The sequence below is a fragment of the Talpa europaea genome (genome assembly GCF_964194135.1).
Source record: "Talpa europaea genome assembly, chromosome: 13".
NCBI classification, from domain to species: domain Eukaryota; kingdom Metazoa; phylum Chordata; class Mammalia; order Eulipotyphla; family Talpidae; genus Talpa; species Talpa europaea.
This window is the reverse complement of record NC_140080.1, coordinates 61,758,632-61,783,490: the sequence shown is the minus strand read 5'-3', so window position 1 is coordinate 61,783,490 and position 24,859 is coordinate 61,758,632. Positions and strand designations below refer to the sequence as shown.

Below are 24,859 nucleotides of genomic sequence, written 5' to 3'. Positions count from 1 at the left end.
GTTGTCATGATTTAGGTTAAGATCTCACTAAGTAACCTAAAATTAGTGATAATTAAAAGGCTTATTTGGAATTAGTAAGTTATATCTCCTTTTGAAGGCGTTATTAAGTGAGAACATCAACTTTTTTTCCCAAAAACAGAACAGTGTTGTTATATTTTATGTATATATGTTAAGGTTACACAAAGAGTAAAAATGTCCTTAAAATAAAGAACATCTTATGAGGAATTTCTATCAAAATTCATAAAACTGATTTTCTATTTTTGACATTGGAATTCCATATGAAAAGATTTACCAACTAAAAGCATATCTTTGGCAAAGATAGGCTACATATTTTTGGGTTAAATTAATATCATACTTCTGTTGATTTAGTTCAACCTTTACTGGGTCCAACATCTTTGAAAGCCAAGTTGAATTAACTAAACATTAGAATTTATTATTATTATTATTTTTTTTTTTTAATAGAGGCATGCTTTATTTATTTGTTTGCTGGTTTGTTTGTTTGTTTTTTTGTTTATACATGCACTGGGTATAGTCAGAAGCGCGGGAGGGTGAGAGAATTCACCAGAGCCAGAGCGGGGAGCAGAGCAGGCAGAAGGACGGAAGTACACTGCTGAGGGGAGCAGCGGGCGGCAGGAGAGGTCTGCACGCCATGTGGGACCCTCCTCTGGTGGCCGGGGAGCAGCCGGGGATCGAACCGGCGCCGCAGAGGCCGCGCGCAGTTTCGCAACCCAGCGCTCAACCGCTGCGCCACCGGGGAGGCCCCAACATTAGAATTTAGAAAGCCAGTATTTCATAACTGAGTCCTAAAAGAAGGTATCAAGCATATTTGGGCATTACTGAAATGCTATTTTTAAAAAGAAACAACTTCCCTTTTACACTAACTTAGATATATACTTAAAAAATCCCCAAAATTGGTTAATAGAAACTGACAATTAAAAAATTTTAAAACAATCACATATCATTTTTATCTATTTCACTACATCTTTATTAAATTAGTAAGACATATACTGTTTATCCTGTTCATAGGTTAGGAAGAAGGTATCTGGTTAAGTAATTTAACCAGAATGAGACACTAGAATAAGTGGCAGAGCTATAATCATAATGGGATTCTTTGTTCTTCTGAATAAGCACACTGCATCATATCACATCATTCTAAAAAGGCAATGATTTTCCCTCAAATGAAACTTTATCTGAAATTTAATTTGTAATTAATTCTAACTCTAGATAAAAAGTATTTGTCCTTCAACTCTATTTAAAGATAGGATCTTTAGGGCCTCCCCGGTGGCGGTGGCGCAGTGGTTGAGCACTGGCCTGCGAATCTGCCCGCAGCCTCTGCAGCGCCGTTTGATTCCCGGCAGACTGGCAAGGGTCCCACGTGGCACACAGACCTCTCCCGCCACACCCGCAGCTCCCCTCAGCAGTGTGTTTCGTCACTCTGCCTGTTCTACTCTCTGTTCTGGCTCTGGTGAATTCTCTCACCCTCACGCGCTTCTGACTGTACCCAGTGCTTATATAAATAAATAAAAATAAATCTTAAAAAAAAAATTAAAAAAAATAAAAAAGATAGGATCTTTATCTTCTTGGACTCATTTTACATGAAATCAAGGAAAACAAAACACTGCACTCAAACTATTTTAAAATGAAGAGTGCTTTGTGCCTGCCTGTCCGTTTTCACATTTCTACTGATGAACATTATTTAAGAGAATACACAAAGTCTTACCTCTGGTTTGTCTAATAAAAGACATCCAAGTTCATAGCAAGCATATGGCTGAACATACAAGTTATTTTGACGACACAGCTCATCTTTAACAGCTCGTTGAAAGAACTGAAAGAATACAAATTTTGTTTGAATTTATTTACCTACCTAGCTTCATTTTCCTACCTAAGGCTCATCACATCTTCAAGAGGCTGAAAAGAAGGAACTCAGCAATTTCTGTATTCTACAATATATCAGATTTTCTCTTCTTTTGCATCTTTATTTCTTCCTATTCCTCCTCATCCATGTCTTAAAAGGCCTTTTACATGCTTGGCTGATAAGCATCCTTCGGCGTATGCTATTCACTAGTGAGTCCAAATTGTGCTACTTAATTTCCAGTGGATATACCAGCCTCCACTGATTTATTGCTAAGAACATCTTTGCATCTCAAAGTTTGAACTATCGCACTTTAATAGTTAAACAACATATAAGCCAAGAACCATCCCTTATGCATGTCTCAACTGTATCTTGCTGGTATTTACGTATATGAAATATAGTTATTTAGAGCTATGGAATTAACTATCATAACCGCACATTAAAGGTTAATTAAAAATTATAATACAAGTGCATCAATGGTCCAGGATTTAAAGGCCAAAAGACTATCAGTATACATGAACTCTTTCATAGAGCACTCAAATCAATACCACAATACACTTTAAAAAAAAAATCACTCCAAATATCTGAGAATATGCTCCTTTTTCATATATGTCCACAGCATATCCTAAAACATCTTTCTAGATCTTACCTCCAGCACTGCAGTAATAAAAGAGAAGTGAACGTGCTGATGTGCCTGATCATCTTTGTTTTTTCTAACTATGGGGCTTCACTCTACTCCTTCAAAACTGTCCATCCCTCCTCCTCTAATTGAGACTGTCATTTTGAGAAATAGCTAGTGCCAGCAAAGAAGTCCATCAGTAAAGAGGTTTACTATGAATCTGAAGTTACATTAAAAACTACTATTAACCACCATCAAACTTCTAACAGCAAATAAAGTGAATAAAAGTTCACAATGCAGTAGGAAGGTTAATGCTAATACATTTAAATTCTCCTTACTCAAGGAGCACAAGGGATTGAGGTGATGGTGCACGGGTGCACTGGTGAAGGAAATGCTATGGGGACTACACCTGAGGGAGTGGGGGGAAGCAAATATTGTTTAAAAATGAACAATGATGTAAAAAAATATATTTAAAAAAATCTTAAAAAATTCTCCTTACTCAGAGGCATGCACCTAGCCTCTTTTCAGTTTATTTTCCTCCACAATGACAACAACATGAACTGCTTACCTGAACAGCATCTTCTGAGTTTCCGAGACATTTGTGAATGGCACCAAGAAGCAAATACTTTAATCCCACAACAGATGAATCATCTACTTCATGACAAGCTTAAAGAGAAGTGAAAACAGCAGGAGAGAAATACATTCATTTAATTCTCTAAATCTGAAAGTTAAGAATTTCATTGATTAGTGTTGGTGACTTCTTCAGTTCATGATTCTGCTCAACACTTAAAAGGTTTTCTCCCTCTCCTCATCCACTAGTGAGTATCCTTAGCAAAAATAAAAACAAAAACAAATATATCAAACCTTACAGTGCCAAGAAGTCTCAAAATTGCATCATATTGTTACTAAGTGAAAGAAGCCAACCTGAAAAGGCTCCACACTATATGATTCCAACTATGACATCCTGCTAAAAACAAAATTATGGAGGCAGTGAAAAGATCAATGGTTGCCAGATGTCTGAGGGTAGGGAGGGATAAACCATTGGAATTCAGGGGATTTTTAGGGCAATGAAACAACTTTGTATGACACTGTAAGAGTGGATATATGTATTTGTCAAATCCCATAGAATCTACAAGATAACAAATCCTCATATAAACTATGGACTTCGGGTGGTATGATGTGAGTGTTGGCTCACTGGCTGTGCTAAATGTACTGCTCTGGTGGGGATATTGATAGTTGGGAAAGTTGTGTGCATGGGGCAGTGGGGGAGGGGATATGGGTGAACACCAGACTTTTGCTCAGTTTTGCTATGAACACAAAACTGCTTTAAAAAATTAACGTCTGGGGCCTCCCTGGTGGCACAAGCGGTTAAGACACAACCTATGAAGCTTTCCGCAGCCACTGCAGCACGAGTTTGATCCCCGGCCAGGGAGCTACCCAAATGGCACAGCAGACCTCTCCTGACTCGCCTGCTGCTCCCCTCAGCAGTGTATTTCAGTCAGTCTGCCTGTTCTGCTCACCACTCTATCTCTGGTGAGTCCTCTCACTCCCCGCATCTATGGTCTGTACCCCAGTTCTTGTATGCATAAATAAATAAATCTTAAACAATTAATAAATAAAAATTAAGGTCTGTTAAAATAACATGATATTAATTTTAAAAACCATGCAGTGGGTGCTTTTACATGTTTGTATGAGGTACTGCACTTAGAGAGGGCCAGACCTGATTTCTCCACTTCAAGAAGCTTGCCATCTACTGTGGAGGACAGACATTCCTATTGGAGGATGACATGAAGTTTCCAAGGAAATGAAAAAGATGGAAGTTGGAAACAATGATAATACAGACATTGAGGGCCTCCCCGGTGGCGCAGCGGTAGAGCGCAGGGTTGCGAAGCTGCCCGCGGCCTCTGCGGCGCCGGTTCAATCCCCGGCTGCTCCTCGGCCACCGGAGGAGGGTCCCACATGGTGCGCAGACCTCTCCTGCCGCCCGCTGCTCCCCTCAGCAGTGTACTTCGGTCCTTCTGCCTGCTCTGCTCCCCGCTCTGGTGAATTCTCTCACCCTCCCACGCCTCTGACTGTACCCAGTGCATGTATAAACAAAACAAAAAAAACAAACAAGCAAACAAATAAAGAAAAACATGCCTCTATTAAAAAAAAAATACAGACATTGAGATTTGATAAGATCTTATAAACACACACATATCCACAGTGCTATATATATATAACAATGTAGGCGTGTGTGTGTGTGTGTGTGTGTGTGTGTAAATATACATACAGAGCTCAAAGTTCCCAAACAATCAGAAGTAGTTGGAAGAGTTGGGTAGAATGGAAAGAAGGTAAAGGTACAGTGTGCACCTAGAGAAGCAGCAGATGCGTCTACAAGCTAAGGAGAACAGCTCCAAAGAGAACTTCAAAGAGCTTAAGGCAGCAGCATTCAGGAAAGGGGATGCAGTTCATTCGCTCACTTACTCATTCATTGAAAATCTACTGAGCACCAACCACATGCCAGTCGGTTCTAACCGTCTGAAATTCAGACATGACAAAACAATCCTGCCCTCAAGAAAGGAGCATTTTACCAAGAAGACAGACAATACAAAGGAACAGTACAATATGATGTAAAAGACGTGTATTAAGGTAAAAAAATAAAGCCAGAGAGAGAGAGATAAGTGTCAGAAAGGAGCAGTTTAAGCCTCACTGAAGAGTAATGTTTCAGTAAAGACACAAATGGACCCTGGGGTTGGGGGTAAGAGCATCTGCACGCAAAGAGAAGAGAAGAGCCAGTTCGAAGCCATTGAGGCCAGTACGTGTCTGTTGTGTTCAAGAACTGGAAGGAGGGGTTTGGCTGGGCCTGGTGAGCAAGGGGAAAAGCAGTGAGAAGCAATGGCACGGAGATGGTGCAGTGTCCAGACTGTGGGGCATTGTGGGCCGCTAGGGGACTTGGGTTTTTACTTTGAATGAGGTGAGACCACAGAGGGTTCTGAGCAGCAAAATAGCTATTATGAGACTTAGGCTTGTTTTTGTTTTTTTTTAATTTATTTATTTATGAATACAAGAACTGGGGTACAGGACAGAGGTGCAGGGGGTAAGAGGATTCACCAGAGACAGAGTGGGGAACAGACCAGGCAGAATGACTGAAATACAATGCTGAGGGGAGCAGCGGGAGAGACAGGAGAGGTCTGCTGTTTGGGCTGGGGATCAAACTCGTGCTGCAGAGGCTGCAGATAGCTTCACAGTGCTGTGCTTAACCCCTTTGCACCACCAGGAGGCCCCGAGACTTAGGTTTTGATAGGACAGTTTGGATGCTGTGCTCAGAGCACACAGAAATATCTTTAAAACCCAGGGAGAATGCAAAGGAGAGGGGAGAGTGGCAGGGAAGGGTGATGAACAGCACAAATAAAGATTATGAGAATTCAATTTAATTCTACTGATGGGAGTTACAGGTGGCTGACAACTGAACGTACAAAGCTGTGTGGGGTTGAAGGAAAAGTTTAATAGATGAATATGATCACGGTCACCCAGGACCAGTTTTTCCTGGATCTTACCTTTTTCTACAAAGATTTTCACTGTACTCTATATAGTTGAACGAATTTGAATCATTACTGCTTAACACTGGTGAATGAAATAATCTAATTAATAGCTCTCAGAACTGGGTGGACATTTAACCAAGACATTAAAGAATTATCTCACTTTTATTCCAGAGCCTAGCTCCCTCTCCATGACTACCTGCTTGTTGTTAGTTTATTTTGAAACCTGGGAAGAAGTTCAGAGAATATTTAAGTCACTTTACATGATAATCATTCTTGTGCCTGCCAATTACTGCCTACTTATATTTGCATTTGTGTTTTAATTAGCTGTACGTACATGATCCTGCACTTGTGCATTAAGAAAGTACTTAAATTTCTTTAGTATTCCTTTGCATTAGACATTGGTAAATAGTCTAGACTTTCATGTGTTTAAATTATGCATATCCTTTTTAAACAAACATCACAGAACCTGCACATCCTTTCAAGTAATCTCCTTAGGAGGGTTGCCTGTCTACTCTAATTACAGGCCCCGCACAACTTTGGGAGGTGCATTACTTTGATCTCTGGAATAACAACGTTTATGAAAGTTTTGATCTACAAAAGTGGACCTTTTCCTTTTGGGTTTTTTTTAAAATTTTTTTATTTTAACATTTATCTTTTTTTTTACATTTTTTAAGACAACATTTGCTTCCCCCCACCCCCTCAGATTGAATCCCCATAGAATTTCCTTCCCCAATGTACCCGTGCACCATCACCTCAGTCCCCTGTGCTCCTCCCTCCCTCCCTCTCACCCCCTCCCTCCTCCTCCCCTCCTGTCTCTGGTTTATAATTGTCTGTTTTTGCTTTGTTGTGTTTTGTACTGTTGTTATTTTTTTTTTACACTGATATCTTATTTGGTTCCCCTGTATTCCTGTTATAAGTGAAACCATCCAATATTTTTCTTTTTCCTTCTGGCTTATTTCACTGAGCATAATTCCTTCTAGTTCCATCCATGTTGCTGTGAATGGCATGAGTTTATCTTTTTTGATTGCTGAATAATATTCCATTGTGTATATATTCCTTTCGGTTTTATTTTTTTTGGGAAATAAGCAAAAAAAATCTGCAGGGAAGTTTGATGATAAAGTAAGTGATGCCATGGGTGAAACTGTATTTGGGCAAAAATGAGTGACAAGGCGGAGAATCTGACACATTTTCTCCAGTAGCTAACAAACTCTTTGGGGAATAAATCCAAAATATTAATGCTGAACCTTTATTGGAAAAGGGCATCCTCTTTGTGAATAAGAATACATTTCCAAAGTTATTCATCTTCTGGTAAACCATCTTTTGAATGTCTGTTTTAACTTTAACACTGCAGCCTCATGTGGAATCATATGGTGAGCTGCACGGTTTTAGTCTTTCTGCACTCCCAGGAAGACAAAGCTGTGTGTAGGAACGGGAAGCTCTCCTGGCAGGGCTAGTCTGGCCAGAGAGCAGCTGCACCCACACTCCTGGGGAGCCATCATGTCATGTCCTGCATGTCCTGGTCCTCAGTTTCCTCATGAAATGGGTATGGCAATATTGTCTGTCCTTCCTACTTTCCTGCGCTGGAGTGTGGAGCAAAGAAAATAATCTTTCAGACAAGAAAGAGTTGGCCATTTAAACTAAGAAATATTACAGTGTTTCTTTAAAATAGGGCTCTCACACAGTCCTATTTTATTTAAAAATTTAGTTTATTCTCCTTGAGAACTTTTCCTACAACTATAATAAAAATGACCTTAAAAAGATTATTATAACCTATGTTTTTATGGTTTTTTAATATTTGAAACAAGGACCTCCCCCCCCCCAAAAAAAAAAAGAAAGAAAAGGGCCTTTCCCCCTGGTGGCGCAGTGGTTGAGCGCTGGGCTTTGACATTGGTAAATAGTCTAGACTTGCAGCAGCCTCTGCAGCGCCAGTTTGTTCCCTGGCCGCTGGCGAGGGTCCCACCAAAAAAAAAAAAAAAAAAAAAAAAAAAAAAAAAGGACCTCCCCGGTGGCACAGTGGGTTGAGAACAGCACTGTGAAGCTGTCCGCAGCTTCCACAGTGCCGGTTCGATTCCCAGCTGGCCAGGGAGATTCCCAAGTGGCGTGGCAGACCTCTCCTGTCTCGCCTACTACTCTCCTCAGCAGTGCTTTCGGTCTGTCTGCCTGTTCTGCTCCCGCTCTGTCTCTGGTGAATCCTCTCATCCTCCTGCCACTCTGGCCTATACCCCAGTTATTGTATAAATAAAAATAAAAAAAATCTTTTAAAAAAATTTTGAATCGCAAATACAGGCATCTAATTACACTCCTAGGCATTTACTTAAGAGAAATAAGCATGTACAGCCACATAAAAGACTGTACACTTATGCTGTACAATTTCTTTGTAGCAATTTCACTCAAGATGGGTAAAAACTCAGGCCTCCTGGAGGCCAAGGGGTTAAGTCTCAGTGCTATCACTGTCAATGCCTGATAGTGGACCTTTTCCTTTGGCTTTGTTTTTTGAGAAAAAAGTACAAGACATCTGCAGGGAAGTCTGATGATAAAGTAAGGGATTTCATGGGTAAGACTATATTTGGGCAAAAACTAGTGACAAAAAGGTTAGTTCCCTTGTCACTAGTTAGTTAGTTCCAGCCAGGGAACTAACCCAAATGGCACAGCAGACTTCTCCTATCTCGCCCGCTGCTCCCCTCAGCAGTGTATTTCAGTTAGTCTGCCTGTTCTGCTCCCCACTCTGTCTCTGGTAAATCCTCTCACCCCACCCCTGCACCTCTGGCCTATACCTCAGTTCGTCTATGAAAAAAAAAAAAAAAAAAAAAAAAAACCTTTAAAAAGATGGGTGAAAACTCAATGAACTCCATACATTAATATCTGCATTTTACTGTCTGTGAATCACTTATATGAAATGAAGGGCTTCAAGGAAAAAATACATGCTGCCAGCCAACCTCATGAGAACAGATATAATAACAATTTTAATCAGTAGACATTGCCATACACTTATCAAAGGGAGCAAGTTTGTACATTGCACTCCTTCCTGTTCCCATCACTGAAGAGACTAATTTTCTTAGTCACTACACCTTTTATCCAGGGGTGGCAGACTTGTACTTTGAACCAGACAATATCAATGAGAAAATGTAAGTAGCAGCATTGGAAAAAACAAGGTGGAATGTATAGAGTTGGGTTCTTACCTTGACTCATTCTCTGTAGGTTGGGGAAGGAGCAGTTGGGAAGGGCTTTCCACAAGTACAACACTTCAACAGACGCCAGCACGCATAGCACTTTGGTTGGGGCTTGCTTCCGAAATCTCTCTGCCTGCAGGTAGACAGAATAATCAGGCTTCACTTTTTGAAAACAAGTTCATATGAAGAATATACTCTGGAGACATTTAAAAGTGCACAGTTCTTTTGTGACAAGAATGATCCTCTCCTATTAAGCGAAAATAAAGATTTCTATAAAAAAAACTTTGCTCTCTAATTTTTAGTGTTATGGTAGATATGCCTTCATTCATTATTCAACTCAATCTACTATCAAGATCCAGAGTATATTCTGAAAACGGGGGGATGAAACTAAATTCATTTCAGTTGAAATAGCAGAAAACTATAAATGTCTGTGACACATAATAACTCAATGTGTTTATATAGAGGGTGTCATACTAAATGTGTGTTAGTTGTGGTTTTATTGACTTTTTTGCTTTCCACTTGGTCCCGGTTCTCTCAGTTAGCATTCCACATTATAATATAGTTTATAGTCAGACTATGTCATTAAATGACCATTCAATAAAAATGTATAAAATAAAATCATAGAAAACTTAATGAATTATGATACAACCCTGGGTAATTCAGGTAAGTTTTATTCTTAAAAGTGTAGAATAAGGGCCTCCCTGGTGGCACAAGGGGTTAAGTGTCAGCACTCTGAACCTATCGGCAGCCACTGTAGCACGAGTTCAATTCCCGGCCAGGGAGCTACCCACATGGTGCAGCAGACCTCTCCTGTCTTGCCCGCTGCTCCCCTCAGCAGTGTATTTCAGTCAATCCCTCTGTTCTGTTCCCCACTCTGTCTATGGGGAACCCTCTCATTCCCTGTCCCCCGCACCTCTGGCCTGTACCCCAGCACTTGAATGCATAAATAAACAAAATAAATCTTTTTTAAAAAGTGGAGAATAAATTATGGACATTATGCCCACAGTCTGGAGTCTTTCTGCTGGTACATTTGATGCACAATTTTGCTTCTGATTAGGTCAAAATGTGATGTGTTCACCATATTGAGAACCAACAGTCTGCCTCTCTCGCACAGGTTTTGCAAATTTGTATTCTCCAGAAACTACCAAGCTCTTTAGACAGACACTTTTCCTCTCCAGATATGCTCATTAGCTCTGCAGGGTCTGTAACGCTGCTACTCATCCAAAACTACAACAACTGCTTTAATTATTTGCAGCAACACAAGCACTTTCTATTCAGAGCAGAAGTGTGGCCATGGGAGCAAATCCTCTCCAAGTGGAGAACTGCATTTTGCATGGCAAGTAAGGCTCCAGCTTTGAATGATTTCCTCAAGCCTGTGCAAGGCAGCACCAGCTACAGATGCCCAATGCCACGATACATCAGGTTCCCACATACCTTTTTCACTGAGAACTGTTCAATCTGATTGTTTTTCCTTTTGAAGAGTTTCTGAACTTCTTTGAAGACAATCTGTGCCCCATCCACATCACCGGTGGCGCCCTGACAAACTGCAAGAAACCATCATCGTATTCTTAAGTATTAGGGGAAAATGACACTAAGCACTCCACACCCAGGTGGATGACATTTGGAAGATGTTGCCAAAGAAAAAATGGGAGTAACTATTTTTAAAGACTCTTACACAGAGCACTATACCATCCACCCATCATTCCATTTATTCAACAATTATTTCCTAGGTGCTAAGTTGCCAGAGGTTTGGAGGGATGTATGGGAAAGCCGTGGGCCTAATCCTCTGGTTGGAGAGATTCTCACACCCCACAAAATCCCCAGTTTGCAGTGTGGTTGGAGTCCACATGGTCAAAAAGTAGACTGAAAAGGAATCTAGGAAAGGACAATGAGGAGCCCAGAGGGTCACGAGAGTGTCACAGCAGAAGGAGACTGTCCCTGTGCCTAGAGGAAATGAGTTAGTCCTGCACAAGGTCACGCGTCACCGTCACCTACAATCCATTGGCAAGCTTGTGAAGAAGAAACACACATATTTGCACTCTGATGAAACTTAAATTTTAGCTGCAGAGATAAGACACATGCAGTCTCCGCTACAATGTGGAGGGTGATAACAGCCTTTAGAGGTAGAAAATCAAAGTGTTTTTGGAAAAGTTCAGAAAGAAAAGAGATCATTTCCCTTTGGAGTGATCAGGGAAGCTGTGAGGACCAAGGCATAGAATAGAGCTTTGGGGGATGGTAAGATTTTGAGAGTCTGCAGAGCATCTTCACCCCACCCAGAGTCCCAAGCAAAGTGTTAATCATAGCCCCTTTGCTATGTCTGTTTTTTTCCTTCTCCAAACTTCACACTGATTTGAGTCCCACCTTCTTAATGAAACTTTACTTACTCTTTATCATCATCTTCTCAACCCCTAGGGCACCAACTTCATTTCTAGTAGTCTTGTTAGATGTCTTTGCCATGCGCTGTTTTTCAATCACTGGTTGGCATACCCATTGACTTGCTAGTTCCTCCTTCTTTATTCAAGTACCCCTACAACTAGGTAGTTGGTCCTGCCCTCTCATTTTTGGGCTAGATCAATCAGAATACAAGGCCAGGTAATGTCAAAGGCAGACAGGTAGCAGCTGGGCCACTGAAGCAGAAGCAGCAAGGTTTGAGAAAAGTTGAAGGCAGTGAGGTGATGGGAAAGTCCAAAGATTTCTACGGGGCACCAGAGGGTTTAGGCTAATATTCAAAGGGAGGGACAACCCTATATACAGTTACGAGGGATGCCCTAGTCCAGCTTCGGGGATCTAAAACCATCCAAAATGACCTCACAGCCCAAATATTTAAAAAAATTAGTGATTGTTTTAGAAATCAACCCCATCAAGTTAAAGATAACAGAATGCAAAGGTGCAGAAAAGTTCAACGACTTGCCTCAGGTTACACAATTAACCAATGAAAACGAAGTGAAGTTCTGTAGCTTCTAGCTTGAGGTGCCCCTCAAATAAGTGGTATCCTTCTCAGAATCATGTGAAAAAGAAAAAAGTGAGCAAACAAAGGAGAGTGAAAACAGAAAGATTATGAATGAGGCACAGTGATAAATAGTAACAGTATCAGGTATCTCAGCCAACCTTTCATATCTACTACACTAAAAACCCCTAATCCCGTAGAATACATTACACCACCTTCTCCCACGGACACTTAGAGACAGTTGAAAGCATGTAGATGCGTGAAGGCTTGCGCATATCTGGTTTGCCTTAAATCTGAGACCTAAAGACAATTTAAGAAGCTTGGCTCTTCCATTAATCTAAGTTTATGCTACAACCTGTAAGTGATATTTGAATCTATTTTTAGCAACTTTTAATTACATGATTTCAAACCCAGAGAAGAGTTGCAAAAGTAATACAAGGATATGACTCAATAATCCTATTTCTGGATATATATCCAAAGGAATGGAAAGCAGGGTCTCAACAGACCTGTGTTCATAGTAAGCATTACTCAGAAAAGCTAAAAGGTAGAAACAACTGAAATGTCCATCAACGGATGAACAGGTAAGTAAGATGCAGCGTGAACATACAGTAGAGCATCATTAAAAGTGCATGAAAATTCTGATACAACAAAAAATATAGATGAAACTTCAAGACATTATGCTAACAGAAATAAGCCAAACAGATACAAAACTTTCTGTATGTTCTACTTACAAGAGCTACCTAAAAGTCAAATTCATAGGGATGCAAATTAGAATTGTGGACCAGGAGGAGGAGGGGTGGGGGTGAGAAGTTGCTGTTTAATAGATGCAGTTTCTGTCTGGGATAACCGAGCTTTGGAGATGGAGAGGTGATTGTTGTATGACATTATGAATGTTACTCAGGAATGCCACTGAGCTGTACCCCTAAAAATGGAAAAATAAATGGCTAACCATGGTAGGTTTTATGCTATGTGTATTTTATGACAAAAATATACTCTAAGGAACTAAGTCCCTGGTGGCAGTGTTTCTGCTTCCCAAATCCCATCCTCTCCAGCTCTGCCTGTCCACCTGCACCTGTCCTCCACGGCCAGCTCAAAAGGCAGCCCCCGCAAGAGGCCTTTTCTGTTGGTTTGACAAAATAATCCTTTCCTTTCCTGTTTATTCCTCATAGTGAGCTATTCACATGTCTTGTCATCTACACAAAATCCCTTGCAGAGGCAGAGAGCAGAGTCATTTGTGTTCTGTCATCATCTCCTGTAACTGACACTCTGCTGGAATCTCTAATATTTAGAGAATAAATATGTTCCTCTATGTAGCTGCACTGTATATTTCATGTTCCATGCTCAGCAAAGACTTAAAAAAAAAAAAAAAAAGCTGCTCACAACTGACTGTGTGACCCAATTACACCTCAACAGCCTGTTGGGTTATGGTGCAAGCCTGTCTTCTGGTTCATACATTCTGGAATGTGTTGGGCACATCAAGGTCACTTAATAAACAGATGCTACATTTTTATCTGAAATGCCTACAAATTCTTGTGGTGTGAGACAGCATACTAGCCAGCACACTGAAAATAATCCTTTTCAAACATTGGCTGGAGAGACAAATAAACCAGATGCCTTGCAGGTACTGTAGTGAGGCATGCGGCAGCAGGAGAGCTCACATTGATTGCTAATGGATTGTGGTCCTATCAGGGACTATTAATTCTACCAGACTCTAAACAAATTATCAGTTAATGGGGTTTCATTAAATCCAAATATTCAAATAAATAAGGAAATATTTTTCTTAGTTTGAATTTCAAGTAAGGGAATTACTTATGTGGCTGAAAAGGAGAGTTCATTCTTAAGAGGCAGAAAGAAAATGTTCAACCTCCTGGGTTTCTTCTTGCCACCATGGCACCTCATGCATCTCAGGGCACTGACAACTCTTGTCCACCAGATGGCAGCAGGCCTTCGCTTATCTCCTAATGCAAACAAAGTGCTCCTACGCACATCAGAAATTACAGGTGTTTCTGCGGTAATGATATGCCATTTAGAAACACCGTGTGTTTCAAAATCATACTGTAAATATAACATGTTACTAGTAAAATGAGGGTGGAGCAGACTACTCAAAATCTATATGAAACACAAATGTTAACAAAATTTTACTAATACATTGATGTCTTAAAAATTCTTTCAATTCATAGTAAACCAAAAAAAAAAAAAAATAGAAAAGAAAGGAGTGGGGTAAGGGTAAGTTGACACTATTTAGAGGCAGAATGCACAATACCAGGGAGACTCTCACAATAAGAATTTCCATAAGGGAGCACATGACCGACCGCGCCAGCCAGGGGAAAGGCAGGAGAGGGGGATGGTATTCACCTGAGTTGGTGAACGCTGAGTCCAGCTGCTATTCACTGCCATCCTGGGAAAATCTCAGGGGAAGAACGCAGCTTCTACAACCCCAGCCACTGTGCTCCCCTCTGCCAACGCATCTGAGCTACTGCAAGACAAGAGAGGTCAACTCACCTGCAGTTAAATAGGCGTAATAGCACTGAGACCACCGGGACTCGTTTTTCAGCCTCTCAAAGGCATCAAATGCATCCTTGAAATTCAACTCTATCATGCTGCACCATCCTAGGAAAGAAACATTTTCAGTACACCCAAAGGAAGGAGCTTCACACCCCGGCTTTAAGCAACAAATCACAGATGCTGATATCTTGCTCTTGCATGCTATATGTAAAGTTTAAAGTTTATCTTTTTTCTCTTAAATTTTTTAAATGCAATTTTTTGCATAAGAAAAGGCATTTTAATTCCTCAACCGATCACACAGCATAAAAGAGAGTAAGGCAAAGGTTTCTAGGAAAACCCTCCAGCTTGCTTCCTCTGGTGGTGAGAGGACTTCAGGCTCAGCAGTACTTTTCCAAAAGCAGGCACAGAAAACGAAGCAGCATTAGATTATGTACACAGTGACCATCTCACAAAGTCCTAAAGCACTCACCTGCTCACTAATAGCTACTATTAATTCTCAAGCCCTTGTGAGAAGTAGGGAGTAATCCACTCAGAAATAAAGTACCTCCTTGCCTTCCTTCTGCAGGTTAGTAGTGGAGCCGCATAAGGACCCCATCTTTCCCAGGTCAAAACACAGTGCGACTGATGTTGTGCAAGCAGCAGCAGCAAAGAAAAGGAAAGCTATCTGATCTGATCCCCATTGTTAGTAAAAGTATCTCCCATCAACTGAGCCCCAATGAATACCAAGCCTTATGCCAGGCACTTGATATCATTCTCTCTAATCCCTGCTCAGACTTACAAAGGTGGCTGATGGTGTGCCAAGGAGAAAATCTATGACATGGAGAGGTTTTGAGACTTATTCAAGGCCACCGGCTAGTAAAAGGGAAGAACTAAGGATCAAAAGCCAACACATACATGATGTTGCCTCCATAAAAAAGAAAATTCTGGTATCATGTGCATCACAAAATAGTTGTGTTATCTTAGAACTGCCATTTAAACTTAAGGGGATAAGTAAGTTCCACTTTTCCAGAAAAATTCCATGTTAAATTCTATGAGCTTAGACATGAAGGTGGCATATTTTAGAGTAATGTTGGGGCTAATTATTTCCATCCTATAAAAGACATCAGGGTAAGATCTGAATTAAGTGCAAAATAGAGGTGGGAGGAAGCGCTGAAGCTAAGAAGCCTGACTTAGGGTTTTCCTACTTTTCCCACTGAGTTAACTTTCTAAAGGGCCTAGTGTTGGATTTAATAACTCCAACTTCCTAACATTCTGCCACAGATCTTGAAACGGTACATTAAAAAAGGCCACACAACCATTTTGCAATATATCAATATATAATTGTTTATATATATTTAATCATTGTTTGCCAAAGTTATGTAATTTACAGAATTATGTAATTCATGATTGAAATTTTTCAAAGGTCTCAAATTCTCAAATCTTTACTACTTCAAAGATCAGCTCAGAAAACAGAGCTCCATGTGTGAAAAATATTAATGAAATTGTCTTAAAACTATACTTTTGACTACAAAAATTATTATGCCATAGGCATTCAGCTTATACATTTATTATAGGTCAACTTAATGAAACCAGGAGAAAAAAGTTAAGTGTTTCAAGAAAAAAGCCATCATAGCTAGGGCTTATCATTCAAGTCCTTCTACATTATGGCCACTAAACAGAATTCCAGTGGAATTTAGCCTCACAAACATACATTTTACATGGATTATACTTCATTTGCCTCCCTAACATAACAGGCATTTAAAACCTAGTGCTGTTCATTGGGCAGCTTCCCATCTTTTAGTTTGCACTTTTCTTTTAAAAGATTCAGGAAGATAATTTTGTCCACAGCAGGCAAAGCAAGCAGCATGCACCCTGGAATCACAAAGACATTTCAATTGCCTCCCCAGGGAACTCTACTTCTTCCATCCCTACAGTAATCTTTTCAGTCCAGGTTTCCCTTTTAATTTCCATCACTACCTCATCCAGTTCTCCTTTCTCTATCCCATCTTCATTCTTTTACTATGTGCTCTATGATGTATGTAGTTTGAGGCCAAAACTTTAAAAAGTATGAACACATTATTAAAAATGTGTGTTCTTTCAATCCAAAGTTGAGTTTATGCTTCTTAGCATAAAAAAAGCAACTGTAACACTGATAATAGAATTATTAATGTAACAGGGCTGGGCAATTTTCATGCCATCAGTAAAAAACCTCATGCAACAACTTAGGAGAACAAGTGGGGAAAATCTTAAGCAAACAGATGCTTCCAAGTCTGCTTATAAATCTTTCTCCAAGAGGGGAAAAAAGGAAGGAAGTAACTAACATGTGGAGTGCCTTCGGTATGCCAGGGCATCCTGCTCATTCATGTGATTTTACGTTTGCAAGAGGAGTCACCCTAACTCCAATGGCAACTATCAGGGCTCCTCAACTCGACCAGCATCCCCAAGAGCTGTGGTTGGATCTACATACCCACTTCTCTCCTAAGCCATATCTTCTTTCCAGGTAAATAGTGGGGGAAGGAGGAGAAAACAGTTTTGAACTCTAAGGTTGTAGTTCAATACGTATTTACAAATGATTGGTTGATTGAACATTATCTGTTGTCTTAAAATCAAATTGTTATAAAGAATAAGAATTAATTGTGAAAACAATTACTCGTGCTATGATACCAAAGTCCTCTTATTAAAAAAGGCAGAACCAGCATGCATTTCACAAAGATATAAGCTGAATAGCATTAATGATGAACAGGTGCATTAGCACTTGCATGACAAGAGCTGGACACAAGCGAGCACATGCATACTTGCATTAAGATTATTTCACGACAAGAAACCAGACAGGCATTTCATATTTACCAATTTCATACAGACAGACATGTTGGATTTCTCTCTGATCTATGGCAAGTTCCAAAGCAGTGTGGAAGGAAGTCAAGGCACTATTAATTTGACACTAAGGGGAAAAGTGAAAATAGAGTTACTGGCTAAGATCTGTCATAAACATTACAATCATAATTTGAAAGCATCTTGCCCCTTAGCAGTTGTTTACACAGTTGAAGCAGTCCAGGTTTCCAAGATTCCGGTCAGCACTGCCATGGACCTCACAGTTGTGAGATGAACCCAAGAACAGAGATCCTTTTGCTCAGCCAGGAGATTCCAGGAGCGAGGGGCTCAGCTCATACCCACTTTCTCCAAAAGCTCTCTCTTCAAACTTGTAAGAGAGAACTTCTTGTGGTCCAAATGCTGACCTAGCCCCTAGTAGGCTGATGCCCCATCCTCCTGTGTATACCCACTCTGGCCTGAAAGACTCAGTCAGTACTGAGTGACTATAAGGTGTCAGGCCACTGGTCCTGCCCCCACACTCCTGTCCCCCAACCACCCACTCACTCTACAAACAAGCACTTCATTTGCACTTCATTTGCTATCCAGAATGCTATTCTCTGATTGGTTCTAGTTAGCAAGTCTCCTCTCTCAATTCTTTAGAAATTCTGAGGTTCCAGAGTGCATTTCTGACTTTCACATTCATCTAGCACTCTCAAGAACTCAACAGACTGCCAAATATCTCTTCTACTTCTTCCTTCCACTAAAGATCTCTTTCAAAGCTAGCCAACCTGATACCATAAGGCCTTGATAAGTACATCTAAAAAGCATCACCAGTATAAAAAGGGTTAGATTAAAATCTAAACACAACAAAGACAGGTGTTCCGTATCACGCATTCATCAAATATGTGTGTGTGTGTGTGTATATGCGTATACACACACACACACACACACACACATATATATATAGATATAAAATCCTAAATGCTCCAAGGATTGGGGCATGCTGAGGAGCGCTGCTGTCTGGCTCCCACCAGTGCTAGCATGGCTCTCTCTGCCCAGGCTCAATGCTCCTCTCCGTGTCCCCCTGTGTGCCTCCTCTGCGCTACCACTGCCTCTTCTCCTCCCAGGCTGGAGCAAAAGAACAGATCTCAAAAAAAAGGCTGCCAGCTACCCTGTGGACCAGCCTCCACCACATTCCTCACTTCCTCGGTGATGCTCGGTCAGTGGGGAGACCCCTGGGACACAACAGAGAACTGCTGCATCAGCGCAGAGTCTCAGGGCAGTGTGTGACTTAGAAACACTGTACATCAAATGTCTGATTGCACCAAGGCCATGGCTGGATCAGTAACTGCTCATACTCCAAAGTAACACTTCAGTCTGTTGTCAGAGAGGTTCAGGCTGCAGCCCTCAAGCCCTCATCACCATCCACAAATGCTGACAGGAGATACACATCACCTGTTCTCAAGCAGCTTAGCATCTAGGTAGAGGAAGCCCCACAGGATTGTGAAACAGGCCTGCGACTGTGAACTCAAAAGTTTCAAGCTGACTTTAAGTACATGCTCAAAATACCAGCGGCAAAAAAAGTAACAACTGTGGTAATCTTCTATGCAGTGTGTGTGCATGTGCTGTAAAGCAAGACCTGCACACGCACTCTCTCCATCCCTAACTTCCCTTTCTGGATCAACAGTTCTTTCCCTGCATCATACATATGCTCAATTTAGCATAGTTACACAGAAACCAGCATTAGGGATTTTGCTTGGCATGTACCCGCCCTAACCCTCCTCCCCGCCCAGTTTGCTAAGTAAATGACAACTAACACACACTGGATATTTCAGGATGGACACCACCAAATTGTCCTTATCTGGGTTCAAAGCATGACAGTGCAATGTCCTTCAAAGGACAGAAAACAACTTGGGAACATTTATTGTACAACTATATGCCCAGGTGGACTGAGGCTTTGGAGCTACAAAGACGATTCAAAACAGAGCTATGAAAAAGAGGAATGAAAATAAAATCCAAGTAATACTGGAATCAACATTTCTCTTAACCCTCTCTGTGACAAGCATTAGTTCTATTTTCAGACAAAGAAACTTAAGTTCAGAGATGTTAAGTAAATTGGCCAAGGTCAACAAATTAGCAATTGACTAGTATTCATTCTGCTCTGATTGCCTCCAGAGTATGTTTTCTTCCAGGAGAGTATGTGCAGGTAGGATTAAAAATCTTGAGGTGAAGGGTATTGCAGATTGTTGGTAGACCCTAATACAATCACAAGTGTCCTTAAAAGAGGCAGGGACAGAGAGGGTTAATAAACACAAAGGAGAAGGCAGTGTGAACAAGGAGGCAGAGTGAAGCCAGGCACCCTCCAGCCTGGGAAGCTGGCCTGTACGAGGGCTTAAAGAGGCAAAGATTGGACTCTCCCAGGAGCCTCTGGGGGGCGTGCCACCTTATCAATACCCGAGCTCAGCCAGTGAAGCCGATTATGAACGCCAGTCTCCAGAAGTATGTGAGAATAAATTCAGTTTGTTACATAGCCTTAGAAAATGAAAACAATCTATTTCTTTAAAATACAAACTGAAGGGCCTCCCCTGGTGGCGCAGCGGTTGAGCACTGGGCTGCGAAGCTGCCCGCAGCCTCTGCAGCGCTTGTTTGATCCCTGGCCGCTGGGCGAGGGTCCCACATGGCGGGACAGACCTCTCCTGCCGTGCCCGCTGCTCCCCTCAGCAGTGTATTTTGTCAGTTTGCCTGTTCTGTTCCCCACTCTCGCAAATTCTCTCACCCTTCCATGCTTCTGACTGTACCCAGTGCCTGTATAAATAAATAAATGAATCTTAAAAAATAAAATAAAATATAAACTGCAGGAAAGTACCATCTACTTTTCATTAAAAGCACTCAAATAAGAATTTAAATGTAATGAGACCATTTACAGAATGTACTGACATTATCCCAAGAGCAAGCACAACTTGCTCATAATAAAATTAATTCTTATTCTGTTCTGATCATGCATTGAGGAATTAAAGCAAAGAGCCATTAAAAGAGTGGATATATATTTCCTCTTATTTTTCACCAAAATAACCTAAAATAAAAATGATCCATGGGAGCTTTTATGATTGCAAATTAAATGCACAACCCAGCAGAGAAAGGAGAATTATATTCAACTTGATACTTGATCCACCGTTTAATTTTTTTTAAAGTACACATGCCTTGGCACAGACAGAATATAGAAAACGGGCTAGTATGAAATAGCCATGAAGCCAAGAATTAGTACCAGACAGACTTCTCTGTGAATTACACAATGACACAGTTTATCACAGAAGCCACAGCTTTATCTGCTTCCAGAGCAAGTCATAAAGAACAAAAGCACTAGTCTTTGCCAAATTAAATGGTGCATGTTTATTGCCCAATTAAAATCAGCATAATTTATAGTTACTGCATTGTTACTAATGAGATATAACAAGTTTTTCCAGTCACTCAGGGCTTCTTTTTCTACAGGTGTATTCCTAGGCACTTTATATTCATACCAGTTGTAAAGGGGATTTGTTTTTCCATTTTATTCTCTAAGTGAAAGCTGCTGATGTAGGAGAAAGCTTTAGATTTTTGCAAGTTGACTTTGTACATGTCACATTTATGAATTCCATTTTTTTTGAGTTTTTTCTCTTAGGTTTTCCAGGGACATATTCAAAATGATGATAGTGTTGTCCACTCTTTTCTACTATACTTAAATAATTGGCTAGGATCACCAGCTGAAATACTGGATATCAGCAAGCATGGCATGTGCGTCCTTGCTGTGTTCTGTCTTTAATGAGAATGTTCTAATGTTGCACCATTAATCCATTGTTTGCTGCATGTTTTTAGTAGATGACACTTTTACCAAAGATTTCCTTTCTATTTCTAATTTGTTAATAGTTTAAAAATCTGGTTGGTAGTACATTTCATTAAATGCCATTTGAGCATCTACTGATAAAATTGTATGGTTTTATCAATTACTGTCTTCACACAAGGAATAACAGGAAAACATTTTCTGCGGTTGAACCATGTGTTTTCCTTTTTGGAATAATCCCTATTAGGTCATAATGTGGCATTTAACAATTGTAATACTGGATTTGATTTTCTAATATTTATTTAGAATTTCTATATTCAGAATGACACTGACAATTTTTGTTCAGTGCTCTCCTCAGTGAGTTTTATTATCAAGATCATGACAAAACTTGCAGATGTGCAAAATATACTCTCATTATTTTTTTCTGCTCTGGAATTGTGTACAACAAGTTCACTATAAACCCACACCTTTCAATTAAATAATTCATGTAAAATGTTTATATTACCGTACTTTAAGTTTTTACTTATAATGGACACACAGTTTAACAGAGAATATTAAATTTTGGTCAATAGTATCTAACTGTAGTGCCAACTTCATAATCAGCATAGTTTTGGACTTAGAAAATGATTGTTTTTGCTTATGTTCTCAGGGGATGTTGAAATAAATGAATTCATGTCAATAAAATGCACTTAGGGAAAGTACATTGTTCAAAAAAAAAAAAAAAAACTTGGAAGTAAATTGCAATATTGTTTTCCAAAATTTAGAACCAAGTCTTGCAGTTAGTGGCAATTCAGCTTCTAACAAATTATTTCAGACCACCAGGAAAATGTCCAGATTCTAACAGGCATAATTAAGAACTGTTTAATACTCTACCCCAGATATACCAGTGTATGCTATTGGCCTAAAACAACACACATACCTGGAGAAAGAAGACAAAGAACAGTGTGACATTTGCAGCACTGCCCACAATAGCCAAGATGTGAAAACAGTCACTGGCAGATGACTAAAGATGTATAAATTTGTGGCATATAAGTATAACAGAACATAACTGAGCCATAAAAATCAATAAATCTTGCCCTTTGCAACATTTATGGACCTAGAGGGGATTATGCTAAGTGAAGTAAGTCAGAAAAACACAAATATACCCTATGATTTTACTCATGTATGAAATACAAAGAACAGAAGCAAACAAAACAAAAACAAAGTCTTAGATTCTAACAGAACGGTGGTTATCAAAGGGGAGGAGGGTGAAGGGTGGGAGGAGCAGGTAGATTGGTCAACTGGATGGTGTGGGATGGTAATGAGACTTTTTTGATGGTTGAGTGTGGTACATGCATTTGTGGAGCGTGACATGCACTCCTGAAACTTACAAAGTTTTAAAAACATGATTTACAAACATGAAACATGTAACAGGAAGAGTGGCCTGGCAATCAGCAACATTTTCACCCAACTTTAAAAATGTTAATCTTATATCCCCTCCACCCCCCTTAATACTTTTCAAGTCCTTTAGAAGGTAAAGCTTTTGTTTGCTGTTTGTGACATGAGACAGACAGCTGCTGTGGGCATCATCAAAGCAGCGGACATGAAGGCAGCTGGAGCTGGGCAAATTACCAAGCCTGCCCATAAAGCCCAGAAGCTAAATGAATATACCCAGTACCTGCCACCCCAGTCTTAATAAATGATGGGCTGTACTCAGAAGCATTCCTCTCAATTGTCCGGTCAAGCTTAATAGGAAAAGGATGACTAATGAAAATGATGCATTGTAAAAGGAGAATCTTTTGTGGATCACTAGGGTTTTTTCTGTGAGGCAGTTTGTTATTAGTTTTTAAAATCATTACTTTTTAATCAAAAATGATTTGCCCAAAAACCTATCACAGAAGTTTGAGACCCATTATAACAAAGTTTAATCAGAAAGAAATGGAAAGTTAAAGATCTCAAAGTCCAAAAATGAAAACACACACAAAACAATTTTCAGAGTGAGCAGAGTAAGACCAGGGTCGATTACTGTTACATTCTATTCTACACAAAGATTTCTGCTAGCAATATAAGCCAAGAGGATTCATTACATTCAGCTACAGGCACAAGGTTCTGCTTCCTAGAGCTGCAAAAAAGTGGAAATGGACACAAGGACAAGATCTTTTGAGGGCCTGGCTCAGAATATTGTGTCAAAGGGACATCAAGTTCCCAACTTCCTTGAATCTGTGACACAAGATACCACTTCCCAACCAAGCCTTTTCCTTTTGTGCCACTTCCAAGTCTGGAAGTGGTCTCAGCTCAAAGCTTAATAATGCTGGCATCACTTCATTCTGCGGGGTGAAACGCCAGTGTGGCTGCAAATCAAAGAACAGTAGTTCCTGAAGGCTCAGCTGGTAGGGTGGGGAGCTGTCCCACTTTTCATTTCTGTTTGATATAAGAATTTGTAAAACACAGTCACATTCTTTCAAAATGTTTTAAACAACTAGTTGACAAAACAAACCAGTTAGTTTGCAAACAGTTTGTTAGACTGAGGCAGAATTCATGAGATGTGTTAAAAATACATTAAGTACTTAGCAAGTAGAATTTGTGTGTGCAATAAGAATGAAAGAGTCCAGAGATAGCTAATATTCAGAAGGCAACTGGTGAGTAATCTTCACCATTACTAATTATGAGACTGAAATACACAAAAAGCACCTAAATTTGAGATGATGACCCACACAAAGTCCTTGCCTTGTAAAGCGTGTGTCCCATCATATGCAGAGAAACAGACCATAAGCAATTAAGGAAACACATTATGCTGTGTGTCCAGTGAGGATTAGATCTGGGCAGACATGTGGTTGGTGGTAGCAAAGAGGATACAGAGGCCAACAGTGAGAATAAGGCTGACACGTTCCTCATCATGGCCACAGAGGATTTTCCCTGAGAAGGTAACCCTGAACAAAGTTGGAGGAGGTAAAGGAGTGGGTGAGCAGATATCAGATGTAAAAAAACATTTTAAGCAAGGACCCAGAAGGTGGCAAGGTCCTGAGGCAAAGTGTGCCCTGTGTGTTTGAGAATGGAAGAGGCATGTGAAGCAGGCACAGGATGGGGAGGGCACCAAGGGCTGGATGATGAGGCAACAGAGGATGCAGGAGCTAGTGCTCATAGGACCTTGAATGCTGAGTGAGAAGGGCAAAGCCATTTAAGGATTTTTACAGAGAGACATCACAAGATGTGACTTAAATTTTACCACAATCACTATGGCAATGATGACAGCTGATTCTAGGTCAGGAAGAGCAAAAGCAGGGTGCCAGGAGACTACCACAACAACAAGAAGAAAAACAATGGCGGCTGGGAGCAGGGAAAGGGGCCAGAAGGGTGAAAAGAGGGGGGTCTGATTCTAGATATATTTTAAAAGAGTTAAATCAACAAGATTTACCACTGCTCTGGATGTGAGACATGGGTGAAAGAAAAATCAAGGATGATCCCAAGATTTTTCACACAGGAAGAACAATTACCAGTAAGCAAGATGCAGGGAGCTTCAGGGAGGGTAGCTCTGGGGACAAGAAAGGAGCTTGGGTGAACTGTCTACTGGAGATGGTGAGTAGGAGGCTAGAATTTGAGAGGGAACTCTTACTAGGGAACAAATTTGGGGGACACTGGGACATAGGACACATCAT

General features: G+C 40.4%; 1 protein-coding gene across 1 annotated transcript in view; it reads right to left on the bottom strand.

The window, feature by feature from the left end:
• The window catches only part of TTC39C (tetratricopeptide repeat domain 39C), a gene marked incomplete at its 5' end in the record, with an annotated part of 93,722 nt that overhangs the window by 978 nt on the left and 67,885 nt on the right, over positions 1-24,859 (bottom strand). The window contains 6 exons of the mRNA XM_084251922.1: positions 1,721-1,825; positions 3,040-3,137; positions 9,175-9,298; positions 10,600-10,709; positions 14,615-14,722; positions 17,444-17,537. Coding sequence (XP_084108048.1) covers positions 1,721-1,825; positions 3,040-3,137; positions 9,175-9,298; positions 10,600-10,709; positions 14,615-14,722; positions 17,444-17,537 — 639 coding nt within the window. The remainder of the gene's footprint in view (positions 1-1,720; positions 1,826-3,039; positions 3,138-9,174; positions 9,299-10,599; positions 10,710-14,614; positions 14,723-17,443; positions 17,538-24,859) is intronic.